The 21,178-nt window shown below is 39.8% G+C and overlaps 1 protein-coding gene across 8 annotated transcripts in view; it reads right to left on the bottom strand.

Moving 5' to 3' along the window:
* Positions 1-21,178, bottom strand: part of MAP7 (microtubule associated protein 7) — a 110,411-nt gene that overhangs the window by 11,963 nt on the left and 77,270 nt on the right. For 4 of the 8 annotated variants that reach the window (XM_038130965.1, XM_038130962.1, XM_038130964.1 and 1 more), the window contains exons 7-13: positions 18,896-19,006; positions 13,085-13,198; positions 9,610-9,758; positions 7,068-7,177; positions 6,380-6,660; positions 2,636-2,816; positions 562-757 (exon numbers count right to left, since the gene is read on the bottom strand). In XM_038130965.1, the coding sequence (XP_037986893.1) occupies positions 562-757; positions 2,636-2,816; positions 6,380-6,660; positions 7,068-7,177; positions 9,610-9,758; positions 13,085-13,198; positions 18,896-19,006 (1,142 nt within the window). The remainder of the gene's footprint in view (positions 1-561; positions 758-2,635; positions 2,817-6,379; positions 6,661-7,067; positions 7,178-9,609; positions 9,759-13,084; positions 13,199-18,895; positions 19,007-21,178) is intronic. The other 4 variants (XM_038130961.1, XM_038130963.1, XM_038130967.1 and 1 more) reach the window with 3 other exon arrangements.

Raw genomic sequence — 21,178 nt, 5'->3', positions numbered from 1 at the left:
TGCCCATCAAAAATGAAAGCACTTGAAAAACTTAATTTTCAGTTATTATGTCTTTTGACTGATTTCTGGAGTACTTGGCCAGATAAAGGTTCTCCTTGGTTTGATTAAATCTACCCCTTCCTACCAGCCCCACACAAAAGCAGTATTTGACAAAGAATTAGCAGTACTGTATCTCCAACACAGTGAATAGTTATCTTTACATCTGGGCTTGCTGTAACTCTTGGGACAAAGAATTCTCTGTTATAACAGCATTTATCAAAATTCCCCAATACAAATATATTTATCTTTTCATCCCAATTTATGAGGAATAAGAAAGGATTTGTTCAAAATACATTGAAAAGGGAGAGAGAGAAAAAAACCCCAATACTCAACTCCCTACCACATGTTTTGTCAAGTAGGAAGATCTCTACTCTTTGAGCTACACTATGGAATGAGCTCTGTCCCAACACTTTTCAGATAGCATTTAAATTGTAGATACTGCTCTAATTTAGGAAAGAAGTGCTGCTACACCCACTTTGCTGCCAGCTAGACTGGCCCAGAAATTCCAGGAGGGAAGCATACTTGTTTCTGAATGCGTTCCATCTCTTCTTTCTCTTTCTGCTCTCTCTCTTCTGCCTGGCGGCGCAGCCGTTCCTCCTCCTTTTCCCGCTCCTCTGCATCCTTCCTCTGTTTTTCTGCCTCTTGCCTGCGAGCTTCTTCCTCCTCTCGGCGAGCTCTTTCTTCAGCTATCCTCTGTGACAATTCCTCTTTCTTTTGTCTACAATCATTAAATAAGCATAAGAAAAACAGCTAATAAAAGTAGGGAGAAAAGCCAAACCACCAGGTTCCTGATCCAGCACTGCTGTCCCAGCTTGATAAAGGGTGCACTGCTGTTGTATTCCTAAGGTGTCTGTTCTGCTTCCCATAGGGGCCACAGGTGAAGCCCTATGGAATATAAAAAATTTTGCAATTCAACACCAATATTTTTCCAGCATACCTCTGCCTAATCCATGACTTGCATACTTTCTGAGTCAGAAATAGTATCATTTGATAAATACATTTTGCAAAACACTCTTTTCTGCTATAATCACATTAGAAACAGTATGCATTTTTGGCACCCATCTAACCTCATGGCAATGATTATTCCTTGATTTTAAAAAAGTATGTGATTCTGCCAACTTTTGAAAGCTACCTCCTAACCTTACTAATGGCCCGTCATAGCCTTGTCTTATGAAGTGAGTGACTTTTCCCTTCACCTTTGATGTTTCCTGAATTATTTTGGACTTTTTAGCGTATCTTCCCAGCTGAAGAATCCTCACCTGCTTAGTAGATTTTCATATGGGAACTGTTTTGTGCTTGTGATTTTCCTTGATGTCTGTCTGCACTTATTTTTCTAGTTTTACTAATTTTACTATTGCAAAGAAAAAATAAAGCTCAACATTCAAAATGTAGATTTATCTTGGGTCGTTCAGAATGACATTTGCATTTTGTTCTTGTTTTCTATTAACTTGTAACAGTTCATTTACTTTGTCAACCATGACTCACCTGATACTTTCACATATTCAACTCCGAACAAGATCTCTTCCCTCAGAAATAATTCATCCAGAGACCAACACCAGTAGTCAAGTTAGGATTGTTTCCTATACACATTCCTTTATGTTTCCTATACATTCCTTTATGCTTATTAGTACAGCAATTCAGCTTCCATTTTGTAGCTCAGCAACATAAGTTATGTCTCAACCTGTTCACAACTGACTTATCTCACTGGAGACCAACATCATCTCACTGGCCTCACCTCCTTTCAAGTTCTCTTTTGAAGGCACTGCACAGACACTGGCAACTCCTCTCACTATGAAAGCTGATTATTCTTTACTTTCTATTTTTGATCTTTCTCACTTAGTATTTATTCACTGTATTACTCTTACACCACAGAAGCTTTTTTCTTTAAAACTCTTTTTGAGAGAGTCCATGTTGTGAGCCTTTTAGAAAGCCAGGGTATTTTAAATGGTTCTGCCTTGCTCCTATCAGCAAAGTGGTTAAAGAAATCCAACAAATTCCAGAGGCAGGGCAGCTCTCTAAAAAAACACTCAACTTGTGCTGTAGCCAGAGTCATGAGTATCCAGATGGGCTAGTCATTTGCTGTTAGAAAGTGAGATGTAACATTAATTACCCTCCAAAACTTTTGGGAGGGTGCTGGGGGTGTCTTTATTTTAAACAAGAAAACAAAGAGGTCTAAGTCACAACAGCTGAACACCTAAAGCGCCACCCACAGCAGAGCTCTTACAACTCAAAATAAGAGACTTTGTGCCGATCACAAAGTTGAAAACAGCCATGCAAAGTTCTCTAGCTGGAACAAAAAAATACAGCTTAGTTAATCTCTGAGGAAAAAACAAATCACAACTGCAAGGATCTACTCTCTCCTCCTGTCTTATTTTAAAGCTCTACTTACAAAAAGCTTTAGCCTTACACATCTGCTTAGGTATATATTGCACCAACTGAAAAACCCCTCAGGAAAGTATAGTTTTGGGGAAGAACTTTGTGCCTTTGGCACTTCAGTGCTGTGCTTCACATATGACAATGTAACAATAGAATACACACAACAAGCTGCTAAAAACATACTTCTACATACTTCTCTACTGCAGAAGCCTAGAATTACCTTTCAAGCTCTTCTCTCTCCCTCCTTTCCTGCTCCTCCCGTTCCCGCTGCTCACGGGCAAGGCGCCTCTTTTCAGTCAGCAGCCTTGTTGCTTCTTCGGGGTCAGTTGTACCTGCAGAGGGCTTGGGCAGTGCTGGGGCTGCAGTAGGAGCTGGTGGAGCAGGAGGTAGGGATGGGCTGGCTGGTGGAACAAACGGGAAAGAAAATTAGTTTGTACAGACACAGTAGCCAAGACGTCACTCTCTTGAAAGGAACATAAGATACTTTTAAATGCCCTGCAAAGTGTTTTCAAGCTTATGGTTTTTTTTAAATGATTCAGAGGAGGAAGCTATTTCTAGATGCCAGAGGTTCCCATACCTTCAGGGAAGTTTGGTTTTGCAGGGTATGTGAAAGCATCTGCAGCTATAAGTGTAAGTCAAGTTTTCTGTCAGAAGAAATGCTGACAGGTGCTTGACAGGAGTTATGCTGACTCAGTAAGTCCCTACCATCACATTACTTAAGCTTGCCCAATTCTGTTTGAAGAGCAGAAATAAAACATTGTGAAATTATATTTTCTTCTGTCTGATCATCTACTTCTGAAGATCAGAGCCAGAATTTTTGGTGATAGTCACTTTTGGTGACTTGGTGATATCTAACATCAACTGTCTGATGTGATCTGCACCAATGGTAGGACACCAGCTATCATCAGTTTTGCAGCTGCTCCAACCTGAGGCAACTCATGGGACACAGCTTTTTAAATTTTGCCACTACTGGTGAACTGTGGCTTGTGTTCAAATCTCAGTGCCTTCATATCAATTCTTTATTCAGGGCCAGCTTTGTCCATGTGGCAGAGAAGATGTTACAGGTCTTTTTCATGTTTCTGTTAAGTTTGCCTGGCATTCTCTAGCACAGGTACAGAGTGACTTATCACTTTTTCTCTAGACACCAGGGGCCATTACCAACACACAAGCTAATGTTAGAAAGCATTCCCAGAGTAATCCCATCTGGTAATGCAGGCAAACATGGAGAAGGAAGACTTTAAACTGTCAATGAAATCAGATTCTGACCCAGTAATATATATGTAAAATAAGTCATAAGGAGCAGCAAGCAGATGATTATAAATCTGCATTTCTAACCATACACTGGGATGTGACAATTTTCTTAACCTCACTAACAACTTCTAAAGAGGGGTCTCCTCCCTGATTCCCCCCTTCCTATACCTCCATAATGTAAACAAACAATGAATTAATTTGTTTTCTGTGCTGAATTCCCAACTGTGGACCTCTCTGCTCTCCTCTTCTATCAGCTAAAAACTACAGAGGTCTTTCTATAACTGCTTCAGGGCTTTGACTGTGAATTCAAATGATACTTCTACACTAGTAATTTATAGAGTGCCAGTGCCTGTTCTCTAGCTTTGAGGTGAGCTGGCACAGTTTAGCCCTAGTGCAATGGAGCACTATTCTCTCACATTACCAAAACAGGTATTCAGCCCAACCCCAGGGAACAGTCCAGAGCTAGGCTAACCTCCAAGATGTAGCTGGGAACTTAGAAAACTCTGGGATGTTGAAATACAAAAAGGTAAGCAATTTGATCACTCTGAATCCTGGGAGCCATTTAGAGCCATGCTCTTAGTAGCCTTGGGGACAGAGGGTAAGAAAATGAGAGACTGCAATTAAAGCCTGGATCAGAAACATACCAGAGAGCCTTTGTAATTGTAAACAGTATAAATGACAGAGTTCCTGCACCTCAGCCCTTTTTAATTTACTAACATGGGCCAAGGCAGGGCTGCTGCTTTGAAGGGAGCACAGCTTTGTGCTGCTTGGAGCTCGTTTCTTGCCTCAGGCGCTGAAGTTGGCAGCATAACAAGTAGCTTAATGCACACCTGCCCTGCTGTCAGAACAGATAACACCCAAAAGACCTTTAAAGCTTCACTGGCATTAGTAAAGTTGTGTATGAGATTTGCCTGCAAAAGCTTGAACAGCTTCATCAGCAATTGCTACCTGCTGACCTCCTGGCTCCTGTGAACACAGAGCCAGCAGGCAGCTGAGCCAGACCAGGGAAAGGCCAGTGCTGTTACCTGTAGGGAATCAGCTGTATTCACCTGCAACACAGTCCCAGGAGAATCAGCAACATTCCTCTAGCCCCAAATGCTGTACTTGCACCTCTCCAGATTCTTGAATTCAACCAGTGACGAGTTTTGGTAGCTGTGGCCCCCATCGGCAGTACAAAGCCATGCTATAACCTCAGATGTAAAGTGCTCTGCCTGAGGTCTCCATCTTTGGTCCCAAGCACCACCTCCTCTGGCTTTGGGAAAACACATTCAATTTGAAGGGCTGCTCACTGCTTTGACTATAGTACCCTTCTCTTTCATTTGTCTCCAATTTATATTCTTGTTTGTATTCTTTGATGTGAATACAAACTGCTAGACTTTCGAATACCTTTATCACACATAACCTGTTTCAATACTAAGAGATCTTTGAGTCACAGACTCAAATACTTAAAGATGCTGCAAAAAAGTGGAGCCTCTCTTCCTCCTGAACTAAACAGTCAAACAAGCACAATAGTTTCTCTGTTCGCCACCTTGTACTGGAGAGCTACAACTTGGAAACACTTGCAAAGTTCTCAGCGGTATCTCTGAAATGGCCTTAAAAGGAAGTTCTCTCCTCTAAAGGAAGCAGGCAAAAGATAGCAATTAAATCTCCTTTGCATGCCTGTGGCCAAGAGATGCATCCATTCACCCTTTTTGTGGGGTTGCACTTTCTGTAGTAGGACCTGGGTATTAGACAGGAACTACTGTAACAGTACTTAATAAACAGAAGTAATCAATTCACATGAGGTTTTTTCCCACAGAACAACCCCAAACTATACCTGCTGCAGTTGAATGCAAGATTACTAATACTTAAAGCTGTTATCTGAAAGATAACTACAGGGAAGTCTACAAATTTTAAGTTCAGAATTGTAACTAACCCAACTTGTGTATCCCAGTGGTCACACTGGACCCTCTATCTCATCTGCAAGAGACAGTTTATGCCGTATTTAGAATGAACTAAATTGTCTGCTAGAAGAAATCTATATTTTTTCATTTTCAGATTTACCTTTTGCCCTTTCTACACCTTACAGTCTTTTTTTTTTTTTTTTTTTTTTTTTGGTGTGTGTTCATTCTTTTCTGCATTGCTACTTTTCAAGGTTGGTAGGGTTTGGTGTGGGGTTCTTCTTCACTGGTTAACTATTTTTAATAACTCATTTTCCCTTAAAAATCCTCCCTATTCCTTTTTACTCTTCTCCTTGGTTCTTTGCATTCCACTATATTCTGCTAATCTCTCCTGTGATATGGTCCTCTTGCAGTATTACACAGAAGCTAGCAGTGTTACCAGCACAAGTGCACTGTGTCTAGCAGAGTTGGACATTCTCACTGCTCACACACTTTATGTGATGGCTTCCTGTACTGTCTTTAGACCATTATTATTCTACTCCAACAGTAAAGAAGCTATGTTATGATATGGGGGAGAAAATTCCTGTCCAAAAGGGCAGAGAAGAGGCTTGTGAAGCCAAACTGTGTGAGGCAGCTTGGCATGTTGTTTTGATTTAGAAGCAGGAGGGCTTCAACTTGCCTACAATTTCCTCATGATGAACATACATCGGCAGAAGTGCTGTGAAGAATCCAGACTAACCTTTGACAGAAAAATACTGAAAGCTACATCATTTCAGAGAAAGGGAAGGAAAAATATAAAACATTACTTATCCTACAGTAGGATGTCTCCTTACCTTGAGTTAGCTGGGCTTGGACAGTGAGCTGTTCCTGACTTGTGGGTTCTCCAGCACCTGCTGAAGTTCCTTTACTCTCTTCTGTCCTCACCTCATTGGCCTTTTCAGCCTCCTTTTCTGGTCTTTTCTTCTCACCCTCTGGTTTGATCTCTTTTTTGACTGGCCGGATGTTGCCAGGAGAGGGAGGACGTGTCTGAGCAGAGGAAACTTTGGAGGAACCAGGTGGGGAAGTTATCTGCTTGGGTGTGCCAGGCAAAAAAGGCAAAGACTTTGACGCATGCCTGTGTAATCAAAGAGTGACAACGCTGGTTTCCACTTATATATCACTTCTACAACCATAGCAGCTAAAAATAAAACCACTTCTCTGTTTTTCTGTCAAGCAGTACTGCTGGCACCAACTGATTTGGTTCCATGCAAAATGCCTCTCACCAACTCTCCAGATGTGTGAGCACTGAACCCAACCAGGAAGGAAAAAACCAAGTATTTTCCTGCCCCTTCCCCTTCTCCAGAACAGTAGAAAGATTTTTTTTTTAAAGCAAGACTGTCTTTCCTTTTTTTTTTTTTTTTTTTTTTTTTTGCACAGAGAAAACATCTACATCATCATACGTTTGCCCTGTTTCTCATTTGATTAACAGAACAATCAGAGCTGCCTATAGCTCATGTCCAGCTAAGCATGTACTTGACTTACCAAACTGGAGAGGGAGCTGATGATCTAGCTTTGAAGCTGGAAGTAAAATGACCTCCTTTAAAGTTGGCTGAGAAGCTGGATGACAAATGGTCCTTTTCTCTTTTGTCAGTCTATAGCTCGGCAAACAAAAAGACAAAGTCAAGGCAGAGTTCACACAGCTAAAGAAAGCAAAGCAAGCTTAGTTAAGGATGAGGAGTTGGGGGGCTGAGAAAAAGCAGTGCTGAGTCAGTGGTTTCTACAGCTTGTTTAACAAGTTCCTTAATATAGCTCCTGTAACCTGACACCATCTTTGTCAGTAGATGTGCATTTGACAACAAGAATCCTTCCTAACCATATTCTCCTGTCCTAAGATGTAATGGGCTACTTTGCAGAGGCTTATTTTTACACAGGCAAAAAATTTACCTTTTATAGTTTGATCTTTGCTGACTGCCAAAGAGTACCTGTGTATATGATCTTTGCTAACTGCCACAGAGTACCTGTGTATACCTTCCACTGCTCCCCATAAACACAGGATTTCTTTTGAAGAAAATACAAAACAAACTCCCCCTCCCCTCGGCTCATACTTGGTCACAGTCTTTCTATATTGCACAGTATTTTGGATTCATGCTTAAAAGTGAACACCACAGATGTCCTCAAAGCTTCCAAATATGGTACACCAGCTATCCTAGTCTTTCTTTTCTTGGATGATTTTACATACTTTTTGCCATTGGTTCTTATACATGATAGTGATTTTCCTTCTTTATTTAAAAAAGAATAAAAGCCTAAGTTGAGAAATATTTCTAATAACACAAACCAGAGCTACAACAGAACTACTGCTTTAAGGGAATACATCAGAATTTATGGTTTTGGGATAATGAGCTGAGACCCCAGGAGTCTGAAGAATAGGAATACTGGAAAGTACACTGAGCTGCCACTCAGCCAGCATGATGCATAGGCTGCTGCTCACCACCTTGGCCAGGGCTTAAACACAGCCCCTGTAGCAGGTGTGTCATGAGACTTGAGAGCCTCACCAGCTGAAAGCTGTGCAATGCTTGTCCCCTAAACTGAAAGCCAGGTTAACTACTGGAAAAGACAGACTGAAAACAACTTCATGAGCACATGATGTGCTGAGTTGTCAAAGTAAACACAACCAGAATAAATGCACTACAATGAACAAGAGTTTTGGCTTGCTAACAGCAACTCTCTATTGTATCTACTTTATTAGTACTGAAAGCAGAGCATCAGAAAATTTATTTAATAAAGTAAAAAGCTGAATTCATACAGAAGTTTGCAGAAGCATAAAAGATTCTTCACATCATACAGGCTACTGGAAACAGCTCTTAGCTCACTCGTTTTATATTAGCAACAGTTTTATATCGCCTCCTCCACCAAAAAGTAACAACCTTTCTTCTTTTTAATTTAGAAAAAAAAAAGCCAGACCCCAAACCTCTTGCAATCAGAAAGACTTAAGAGGAAGAAACAGAGGCCAGGAGACTGCCATGCTCTACGCACATGCTAGGAAATTTCTTTAAAGACAGATACTAAGGCCATGCCTTAGCTTAAACAGAGGTATACTACTCTCTGCCTGAAAGATTAAGTAGAGGCTATGTATGACTCATGGCACTTTGATTAACACTGCTTCCAACAAGGATGGCGATAGCAGCTCTGCCTCTTGACCTTCTGCCCATCAGGCCAAACGAAAATGCAAGCACCTCTTACACAATGTTTTGCAGAGATGACTTCAACTCTTCTCACACTCTAAACTAACTCAGGTTGTAGAGTACAAGAAAAATATAACTGCTCAGGTTTAGCAAATTAATCTGAACTGGGTCTGACTGCATCCCATTGGCTTGGAGCACAGTCAACAGGGGTTTGTTCTACTGTTTTCATTTTCCTAAAAGCTCAGATCAGCCCTAGTGCTGCTATTAAATCATTCAGAATGAATAGTCCCCTGTGGAAAGCCTTGCTTATAAACCATGCTCCTAAACCAACTTCTTCCTTCCCAGTGAGGAAAAGTTTATTAGCCTGGTCTCCTCAGAAAGTACAGATGGAGTGCTCTGTGCACTTGCGGACAGAGACATGTGAGTGCATGCATTGGCCCCCTCTTTATTCTAGGGGCTCAGCTGAATTTGCTAGAGGCCTCAAAAGACATCAAATTCTGGAACCTTTATGAAAACAGCCTGCTGGGAAAAACAAGTTTCCCACTGAGGGAAAAATGGCAACACCATCTTGGGCCTTAAAAGGCGGCAAAGAATCCACCTGAGAATGGGGCACTGTGACTGCCTCTGTGCCTTGTGAGAAGCGAAAGCATCTACTCTGCAAACACAGGTGTTTGGAAAACATCAGTGCTTTTCCACATGGATTCTTTGATCCATAATTAGACTGTGCCACCACATAACACAGCATGTTTCAGTTAAACTCCAGCTAACTATGACACAAACCAGAGAGGTGGGGACAGTGCAGAGGGGAGGAAGTATCCCTGCAGCTATCCCAGTCCTAACAAGCAGAGCAGTCAGGTGGCCATGGCACGGGACACTAAACACACATTGGCTGCCAAGCTTACCCCTGCAAGGTGCGTTGTTCTCCGGCGTCCAACGGCATCAGTGGAAGCATAAAGTTTTGCTCGTTCTCCTGAATTCCTACAGTTCAGGGCCTTGTAGGACAGAGGACTGAGGGGGCTGCAAGATGCTGAACGGGGACAAACGGGGATAACTACGGTGTTGGTTGGTTTTGTTATTTATTAGTTTTAATTACAGAGTAGCATTGGAGAATTGACAGAGGAAAGCCAGCAGGAACAGAAATGACCGAGAAAGACAGAAAAGAGAGAAGGTGTTAATACACAGAGAAATGACTGAGTATCAAGTCAGAACCATCATTTGACACATTAGCTTGGCCACACATACAATAAGGATGCAAGTTCAATAGGTGCTCATGCATTATTTGTAAACTAATAGTTTCTTGCTAAAAAATTAAGAAATAGGCCATGATACTGGGTGGTAGATAGTATTTTCCCGTTATGTTTTTGTACAACTGGTGGTTCTGAAAAAGCAGTAGAAACTCTGACAGACTAGCTTAGTAGACACATTGAAATGAGTTTCAATTACATTCAGAATAGAAAGCATTCAAATGAAATCAGAATGCCTATAAACTGCATTGGAAGTGAAGAAAAATTAAGAAGACATACACACAAAGATCAAAACCCATTAAGAATAGAAATCAGTTTCAACTAGGAAATCAATGAAATTGCTGTCCACAATTTACAGCAAGTGATTTGGTTTTTTAAACTCTTCTTTTTAGGACTATTTTAGCCCATCATATTTTTTGATACTTCTAGAATAACAACTCACTCAATTACATTCTCAACAGCAAACTATTTTACTCATTTAAAAAAAAAAAAGCAGGCTGACAACAGCAAATCAGCTTGGAAATTAGTATTTGAGTAACCAGGATAGCAGCTTGTGTTGGTTTGCACAAGCAAAAAGACTATTACCAAAAGACCTGACAATAGCAGGTATCAGATATACAGTGCTCTGATTTTATCTTCAAAGAGAACTTTTACTGCAAAACATATCATGGGAAACTTCTTGCAGCAAAGTGTTCTTGGACTTTCTCTTGATTTAACTGAAGGAAAAGACTGGGAAAAACTATGTTATTACTGCAAAGTTTTATTTTTCTGCTCCTGTTTGTCTCTTCTGGTCATTTAATTGAGTCTTAGCACAATTACTGTCCAGCATGTCACTTGAGGAAAAAATAGGGGCTCTATATAGTATCTTTCCTATACCTTTTTTTCCCTCCATGTCAAGAAATTTACATCCTCTATTTTCTTAACGAAAAGCCAAACCAAACTAATATTTCTTGCCTGTATATCCCTTTCTGAGCACACTTGGAAGAATGCAGTTCCACATACAGTTAATTCTTCTAGTCTTACAAAAGTACAGCTGCTGTTACAGGAAGAGCTCATAGACTTAACAGTACTAATGCTGCAAATTCTCCTGCACCAAGAGATTAACATTATGAATAAAGAGTCTCATGTAAGTGTTACAGCAATGGCACTAATGCTTGCCTTATAGTTCATAGGGATTTATGTTTAATGAGCAATTATGACTAACTTAAAAACAAGCAAGAAACAAGAAAACAGGGGTTTTCGTTTGTGGTTTTATTTTGGTTGAGGACATCTAAACCAGACAGGAGGCAGTGGCACAATGCTTTACAACACTTATAATTTATGTGGCTCCTGCCCTGTGATTCAATTCCCCTTCTGCATGCTGGTTATCTGAAGTTACCACCAAGGAAGACAACAGAAGTATTAAAAGAGAAACAGTTCCTTTTCATTTGTGAAGTTGCCAAACAATGCTTTAGGCAGCACTTCTAATGATTCATGTACTAACAGGATTACATCTATTCAGAGGAGCTTTTTGAAAGCTATTTACAAAACATTTTGGTTTCGAAGGATTTATTTTAAAAAGATCCAGAATGTATTCTTATGCTGGATGTCCCTAATACCTTACTTAAAATTTAAGGACATGAGTCCATATTTAACTCAGTTTGGATTTTTTACATTGCAATTTATTTCTACAGCCAAAGGGCAGGGTAATTTTCTAGGGAATAATGGCAGGCTGGGACGAGTGGAGTGTTCAGAGCACAGCTGTGAGCCATTGCCATCACTTGATCATTAATCTCCAAGAAGCATCCTGTATGAAGGGGTTGAAGTTATTGCTCCTAGAGAATAATACCTGGAAAACAATGAGCAGATGGATCTGGTGGTATAGTTCCAGTTAGCACAGGGAAGGCATTTCAGGGAAGTGCCTTAGACTGAACTGACAAATCAGTCTTTCCTGCTTTTTGTAGCCTTTCTCAATATTCCACTCAGTTTAGATTTGTTTGTGCAGTATAAACAAGAGCAGTCACAAAAAGCTTCATGCTTGCTCCAGGAAGGTAACCTCTTACATGTGGCCTTCTCAACTATTCCCTAACAAAGAGCTGAATTTCCAATATCCTTCTTGGTAGGTGACAATAAATATTAATTTTATGAGTGATTGTTTTTGAAGAGTAAAAAAGAATTCTGTGCTTCTTAATTCTACTATTTGTAGAATACCATCCACATCTTTACTCCTACAGCACCACTCCTGCAGAAACGTACCACAGCCTAATTAGTTATTAGAGTTCTTAAGTGAAAGCTTCTTTAAAAGTAATCTTAGCAGATCTCTGTTCCTTCTTACCTTCTATGTTCTTTAATTAGAATAAAAATCCTGTCCACATCAGACAAGACAGATATATTGCTGCACATGCTGAGGGTGTAATGGTAAAGTTCCCAGTGGATGATTACAAAACATCCTATTATAAAACATCCTATGATAAAAGAAGAGGTAGCTGTCACCTGCCTAAAATATATGATAAGCAAGTATGCCCTGGTTGTATCTGGAATACAGTTTTGCCTGGGCCTTCAATTACCACCTAGTGATATCATCACATTTCTGCACACTAATTTTCCCCCAGTGGGTACCATCAGGGAGCTGTTCTGGAGTTGGTAGACAACTTTACAGTTATTAAAACCTCACTGAACCTGCACATTTAACTTCACAGGTACTAAATGCACAGTAGCCAGGGCCTATCTTTATAAAAGTCTAACTTTCTCCATGTGGGAAGTGCTCTGGTAGGGGCTGAAACTCCTTTGCAGCAAGCAGCTCACAGCTTGAGCAGTGGGTGTGCTAACTCAGCTCTTTCCAGCTAGGTGTGCATTTCCTTAAACAGCCATGGCCAGCGTGATGTTGTTGCCCTGCATGTTTTGTATGTTATGTTTTTTATTCATTTCTTGCATTGATGAAGAGGCACAAGTAAGAGTTAGTAAGAGAAAGAAGCATAGCAAAGAACTGTATAGAGAAGCTTTCATGCTGTCATGCACACTAACCACGGACGTTCAAGTTCATTCTGGGATGCTACCATACACCCATAATTAGATCAGTGACTTTACAACATCCGGCAGGGAATCTGGAAAAAGAAGTGTCTGAGACATGAAGCCTCTGCTGTTACAGGATTACCTGCATCTCCAGACAATGCAGCTGTGCTTTTACTTCGAGCCAGGAATGAGTGTGTGGGCGTCAGGAGCCTGCTAACGATGCTGCTCTCCCATGGACTGAGCTGAAGACGGCGAGCTGAACGTGCACCATACAAGCAAGATGTTAGATCAAACACTTCACAGATAAACACATGCTGCAGAGTGTTAGTACTCTTTCCTCACTACTGCATATTATGACAATCTTTACACTGTCCACAACAGTTCAGTGTTTTGCATTTTATTATTACTCCTTTTTAGCAGAAGAATTCCTATAGAAATATGTACATCTGAACATTTAATTTATGTTACTGCTTGTGGCATTATGGCAAATTTTTACCAAATGAGTACAGATATTCTGCACATCTGTACGTTAGGAAGGACAGGATAATTTCCCTACTAGAGGAACAGTTGCCACTCCTAAATATAGACCAACAGAGATGTTTGTGTCCAAAAGGCTTCCTACACTAAAGACATATAGTCTTCCAGTTACACTTAAACACCTTCCAAAGTTTGCCAGCCTACCTAGAAAAACCAAGAAGGCTGCTCACTGCTATACAGAGAATTGTGTCAGTGAGGTTATATCAAAGCACTGCAAAAGGACAGCGTGCCTCAACTGCAGATACCAAGCTCAGCAGCTGCAGTTGTCTCAGTAATAGGTGAAGCCACAGAAAGCAGTAAATATATTTGATCATTAATTCTCTGTCCACAGATACTGCTAATGATCAGTTTTTCATGTACAACACTTTTCCCATAGTTACTGTGTTTTCAAAATGCAATACATGTTGACCTGGCTGCAATCACACTGCTACTTTGCTTTTCCCAGTGTTGTCTAATGCAAACATAGCTTGTCAATATAATCCTTTTATCTTGTAATGTTTCTTTACTTTTTTTTTTCCAATACTAATTAAACATTTATCATGGCAAAGCATTAACCAGAAGAATCCTGGTTACTTTCTGTATTGAATTGGGTATTTCTTTGATATTCCAATGCAACAAATTGTTTCATAATGACTATCACAAGCCAAAACATTCAACTAGTTCTCAAAGTACTTCATTATAGTAAGCTTACACTATAGCAGTAATCTTGATATTGCAAGCAAAAGCAAGTCTTTTTACACCTCAGCATTCATTTACCTTAGTTTAGTGTTTGCAGCAACAAAACTGCAGCTTGAATTTATGAGGCTCAATCTCTGTAACATTCATTGAAGTGACTGGCTGTAACAAACTTGACATTCATTTGCATTTTTAAAGGAAGAAATCCATCAGTTTTAATAGACATAAACTCCAAATCTGTCTTTAATCTACTCCTTGCTGAGCCCCATGAAAAGAGGGGCTGATCTCAGTCTCCTCCTATGAAAATATAATTGCTTAATCTGCCCTCAGTGCTGTTTTGCACTTCTCAAATTGCTCCCTTAAATTCCAGTAATGCAATAAGGGGCATTACTATAGAAATATAAGACTCTCAAACACAGCAGGCTCTTTTCCTAACTGTCCTTTTACACAATGTACTATTGCCAGAGCTTTTTGTGATTAATGGCTCCATTCTGCAATGGTAGAGATCATACAGACACACAAAATACCCTACAGAGACCTCCATTACAGCACGCACATTATCATTAAGCTTGCAGTTTAACAATGAAGAAATCACAGAGCAACCATTAAACTGGATGCAGTAATGGCAAAATCTTTGCTTCCTCTCATCTCCAGGCACCATGCTCACTATGATCATTGTTTAAAGCTACTGTTGCAAGACAACAGCTTCTTTTTTGTGGTCTCAGACTTTGGTAGGTGAGGCTCACAGGTATGATTGTGGATGAGTTTGGAGAACTCTTCTACTGTAGTTTAACATAAAGATCCCACAACTTCAGAAAGCAATCCTTGATATTTTAGGCCAGTAAAGCAGTACTATATACACTATCCCATTTCTTGGCATTTATCTTTACATGGTAAGTGAATGTCACGATGTAAATACAGCCCTGTGGGCCAGCTGCAGGCCTTATGTCACTATATAAGCTTATATAAGCTCCCAGAGATGAAATAATCTCAAGAAGACACAGCTAAGAGACTGATGATTCAGAACACCAGTGTCTCACCTGCCATGTCTCGCATATCTCATATTCCTTGCCCTAAAGATGAGTATGGTTTAATTATCTTTGGTCCTAACTCAGGGGAGATTGTATCCACATCCCCTACTGGAAGCAATCACGTATCACAGCATCCAACTGAAGCACTGAGGCAGTGTTTGGGAGTGAGCTAGTTGATATGCACAACAGTGAACTAAAACCAAAAACTTTCTTCTCCATATAAGCAATAGGCTTCAGAGATGTCAAAATAGTTTTAGCCAGGACCTTGGAGTAAAGTCTCCCTGATTCTCTACAATGGGTTTGGATCAGAGTTCATTTAGATGCACCTTGGCTTTATGGGCCAGTGTCATCACATACTGAATTTTCCAAATGCACAGCTACCTGAAAGCATCACACTTCACACATTCAATACACATTTTAAAAGATTAGCACCACCATTCACCCAGACCAAACTTTCCCCCACTGGGTTCCAACTACAAGAGTATTAATACCTAGCTGCATTGAACAGCTTCAGTTTGGTGTTGAAACCACACTGGAGCAAAACTGAATACCAAACAAAGAACATCCCAAAATAATAAGATCAACTTTAAGACAATGAGGTCGGGGGTTTCTTTTCTTGCTCCTTTTGTTTTTAATGCCTCAGGGTGATGTTTTCAAGATTTAGTCTTTCAAACCATCTGACAGACGAGAGGAAGCAGTATTTTTTGTTCCCATGATGTGTTAAGCTATTACTCTAAGGGCTATTTCATAGAATTATAGAATGGTTTCCGTTTGAAGGGATCTGAAAGATCATCTAGTTCCAACCTTCCTCTCATGGGCAGGGACACCTTCCATGAGACCAGGTTGCTCAAAGCCCCACATAGCTAGACCTTGGGCATCCACAATTTCTATGGGCAACCTATTCCTCCTGCTTCCACCAATCTATCTCACCAGCCTCAGAGTGAAGATTTTCTTCCTAATATCCAATCTAAACAATTCATTTTGATGCAATTACCTCTTGGTCCTATTACTACATGTCCTTGTAAGAAGTCCTTCCCCACCTCTCTTGGAGGAACCCTTTGCTGTAAATTCTCCCTGGAGCCTTCTCTTTTCCAGCCTGAACAAGCCCAAGTCTCCCAGCTTTTATTGCTCCATTTTCACACAGGAAGCACATTTGTGTGATAGGCTTGCTGGAACAAGGAAGTCCCCTTACCTCCAGTCACAAGCAGGTTATTTTTAACAGGTTAAAGATCTTTATAACCTAACTTGTAACTAAAATCCACACAAAGTTGCAGGGTGCTGGCAAAAGTAAATTGGTTACAATCACCTGTATTTGTCTTCAGGATATACAACCTGAATACTGGAAAGTTGTCTTAGCAGCAGCAGAATAATTTGCAAGTAAGCAAACAGCAGCATTTGATTAGCTGTAGGAACAGATGGGAGGCAGGGATTTAACAGGCCTTCTGATGAGCACCACGAAGGAGACTCTCATTGATAAATATGGTGTTTGCCTATACACATACACAATATGGTGAGGAGTATACAGGGGGAAACTGCTCTTTTTACAGGAAACAATACTGGAGCCCCTGAATGTCTTCTATAATGGTGGCAGAAAATGGTGATACAGTGATTGAGACAATCATCTCCTTGAAAGAAAAATCACTACAGAGAAGGGGAGGAAAACAACTACGGTGCAGGTTTTGCAAAACTTCAAGTATGTAACTCATACCTCATGAAAAGTAGTATCCCCTTGCTAAGCTCTCCTTAAAGAGCACAACTGCTAAAATCTATTGGTCAACAGCAGTTTTCTCCAGTTGAATATGTGTTCATGTTCTGTTGCAGTTTTAACTATTCACTAACTACAGTAACATAAAAGCATAATGAGAAGCATGTTCTAGCTGCCCAATTGTACAACTGTGATAAAGAGCCATACAGCAATACAATACTTGAAATGGCATCAACCAGTCTTTAAGCCAATTAGTTAATGAAAACTTTTGTCTTTTGCTGCACCAAAAAAAAAATTGCCCTTCAAATGATAAAAAGGTGCTGCACAACAGATGACAAGTTCTTGTTGACAGCTATAAGCCACTTAGAAGGTAAGCTTATCATCCTTATCTCCAGCTCACTGTTTTGCAGGTAGGAGTCTGCATTACAGACTAAGTGTGATTGGGTGCCCTCTGGAAGGTGAAATGGGGAGCAGGCAGTCACAGCCTGCCTTTAAGCACCTGCCTTAAGAGGTTGAGGCCACTGAAGAGACTAATGGCACTTCTCCAGATACATGGCTCAACTAGATTTAGGTATCTGACTTTGCATGAGAAAAAGCATTTATAGCATTTGGATTTAATTTCTGTCTTGGAGTCAGCAAGTCACAAGAGACTCCTAAAGGGTTCTGTGCTGTTTTAGCAAAAGTGCCAAGCAAAAAATGCCTCAGCATTTTGACATATGGCCATCACTTCCATTTTCTTTTTTTTTTCCCTACCATTAGATTGCCTAGTATTCTGTTTAAGTTCTCCTGAACTTTAAATGAGAGGCAGAAGCTAAAACATTGTGTTACAGTCCATAAGGGACTATCCTTCATACTTAATGCCTGCTGCTGCTCATCTGTCCACTTCACCAAGATCCTTCCTCAGAAAAAAGGCATCTGGCAAAGAACAGCAACCATTTGAAAAAATATACACACCTGAAAAGCTAATAAAGTTAAAACTGACTGGATTCCAATATTTAGGGCAAGAAATGACTAGTACTTAGGAATAAATTATTTCCTACGGTAATACTGTATTTTTCACAAGTTACCAGATGGTACAACTAGGTTTGCCCACTAAGATGAACATGGCTCATCAAATCAACCAGATACACATGTTCTCTCAAACTTGGAACTTGGCTAAGACACACAAATAATGACATCAACCAGACAACGCAACCAAAAGTCCATTAAAAATTTAAATATGGATTGAAACAGGACAGAACTCAGTAGAGGACAAAAAAATCCCTACCAAGTGCTTTACAGTAAAGCTCTTTGCACAAGTTACACAAGAGACATTCTTTTATAAAACTTTTAAGCTCAATGCTTCAATCTCATAAGTCCTCAGAACAGGGGCAGCAATTCAGCTATGTTAATTTTTAAAAGCTTGATGGTTTGTCTTTTTTCAGACTTGTAAACATCAAAAATGTACACTGAAATGAAGCAATCTTTGAGAAATAACTAGACACAAAAAGTCAATAAACAGACAATATGAAAAACACCCATACCTCTTCCATAAAAAAACCCCAAAATGGTAATAAAATCAGAAAATGTAGTAAAGTAACTGCTTGAAAGCTTCATGCAACATGTTCTTAGACATTCAAGAGCTATTACCGAAACAGAAAGGAAAACAAAATGATGACAAAATGGTCTAATGCAAATAAAAGGTCACACATGATTGCATGCACTATGGAGTGATGTATTCTTTCAACAGTTGTACCTCATTTACTAAAAACCTGACAGAAGCACTGCTTTTATCATTTGCTAAAGTAGGATTGTTTAGGTAAGTTCTCTTGTTTTAAAAAACAAGATTTGTTCTCACAGGAAAAAATGTTCAACCATTTACTTGTCACATTTGAAGTCTTTCCACTACCACTTAGATGAAGTACAGAAAATGACTTCAGAAGCTTGTTTTATGTGCAAAGTAATACATCAGTATAGAACATTCTTTCTTGCTGCTCTTTTAATGCTTTTTTCTTCAAAACTGTACCTCTGTCTGGAGAATTTAGTAATGTTGCAGATGAGGAGGAGAGCCGCTTGTTTATGACTGGATCAACATGTTTCGAAAGGTTCATTGTTGAAACAGACCGCCTGTCTCGATCTAAAACAAATGGAGATAATGCTAATTGACAGCCCACATGCAGTAGTGCAAGTTCCTAGCTCACTAGTGGAAGGAGGAAAACAGGACTAGGTCACTTCTGCTCTACCACAAGAACTTCCAAAATAGAATGGATTGCTCAGCAGATGTTGTACAGGTGACTCAAAGACTGGGCACAACACAATTTAGGCTTCAAATGTGTAAAATATTCTGTTCGTTATCACTCAATGGGTTGTAATCTAAAGGCTTTCAATATTGTCAGAAAGCCTTTGCTCACAAGTTACAATAGAAAGCTTCATGGAAGGACCAAGATGCTTGGAAACACAAAGTTATTCACTAAAAAACCACCCTGCCATCTGAATGAAAGGTGACAGGGCACTGTTACTAGGCAGATGGTCAATATTGTGACAATGGCAAGCTGAAAGATTAAGGGAACACTAGTGCACAAAGGAAGTGAGGATAAGCACAGAAGTAATAAAAGGATTTAGTTAAAAATCCCACACTTATACATAAGTTCTAAACCACTCACCAGAGTTATTTTCAGAGTGCTGAAAATCCAGTTCAGCACACACCTTAGCAGATATAAAAAAAATCATCCTCTGCAGAAAGTACTTGTAATGCACCTACTTGGCATACATAACACGAAAAATTTATGATTTTAGTTTCTCTACATTTTAGAGCAGTATTATATCATTTGCACGACTGCTGCAGTCAGCATCTGTGTCCTGCTGAGGGGGAGATGCTTACTTCAAGAATAGAGACTGCACACACTTTGTGCATATGTGTGTCACAGAAGTTTGCCATGTCTCTTCTCTCTCTCAAAAAAAACACCCCAAACAAAAAGAGCTCCAAGCTCCATGCTTCAACTACACACTCCCCATTACAAATTTTCATCTGAAAATCCAACATCCAAAAGATACTGAATCAATTCTGCTTTTGCTGATGTTTTAGCACGTACTGAACCGCAGCACGACTCAGCAAAGCACTCAACCATGCTGAAATGCAATGAGGCTTGAGCATATGCCTAACTGCTCTGCTGATTCATAGTCTGTGTGTGCAAAAATGTATCCCTACACTGTTTGCAAAGCAGATACAAACTCAGGACAATGACAGCATTAAGGATGCTGCTGCTGAAATATTATTTGCCACTGTTTATTTATGACAAGTGTATTAAGATTGTATTTACCTGTTCTGTCTCAATAGATTAAAGTATACTCACTGTGTACAAAAAAGTCATAGAAATAGAGTCTGTGAAAAATACCTTAATTCTCCCCAGATCTATGAACTATATAGGATCCACTATAAGTCGTTGGACTGAAGAAAGATTCTCTCTACCCCATGTGATTATTTGCTAACTTTAATGTTAGAATTACTTGGTGAGGGCATAGAACTGGCAGACTGGATACTGGGAGGGGAATAAAACTCAGAAGTGGGTTTTAGAAAGGAGAAAGCTACATGTTGTAACTAAGAAGAAGACCTCTGTAGGCTGTCAGGATGATCCCAAATTGATCTATGGGGTAAACTGGAGAATGCCCTGTGCAAGTCACTACTGGACACACGATGTTCAGGGTTCCCAAGAACAGGAATATTTGTGGGAACAGGATGGGGTCTTGATGTCATGTATAATCTGCCACTGAGAAACTACAGAGTGTATCAGTACAGCCATAAAGTTTCCATGTTTCGCAGAAGGATGTACTGCATAAACTGGCTTTCTGAAGATGACCAATGACAATATTGAAAATCACCTCTGTTGTTAGGCATGACAACATATCTCGTGTCAATGAACCTTATTTAAATGAATGACATTCAGCATAAGGATTTGCATAAAAGTGTTGGCAATACGAATCCTATAAATGTAGAATAGGCCAAATGCAATCCATTGTCTGGAAAATTGCTGCTTTCTTTAGCCAAAAAAACCAGAAAAGAAACAAAAAAAAAGGAATTAAAATACCCATGAGCAACAAAACAGCCAACGCAGCTGGTTATGTATCTGTGTTCGTGTGCTAAATTGTAAATCCTACGTGCAGTATGCCAAAAGGGTTTTAGAAAATAACAAAATATTCAAATTTGCTCTCCTTGAATTCCAGTAGATAGAATATTATGCTTCATTTCAGTGAATTGTGCCAAATCTTTAGAGTCAGCCAGCAGTAACTCTCCACCAGAAAAATAAATAAT

Source organism: Motacilla alba, chromosome 3, assembly GCF_015832195.1.
Source record: "Motacilla alba alba isolate MOTALB_02 chromosome 3, Motacilla_alba_V1.0_pri, whole genome shotgun sequence".
NCBI classification, from domain to species: Eukaryota; Metazoa; Chordata; class Aves; order Passeriformes; family Motacillidae; genus Motacilla; species Motacilla alba.
The sequence above is the reverse complement of the archived record's forward strand: the minus strand, read 5'-3'. Positions and strand labels throughout refer to the sequence as shown.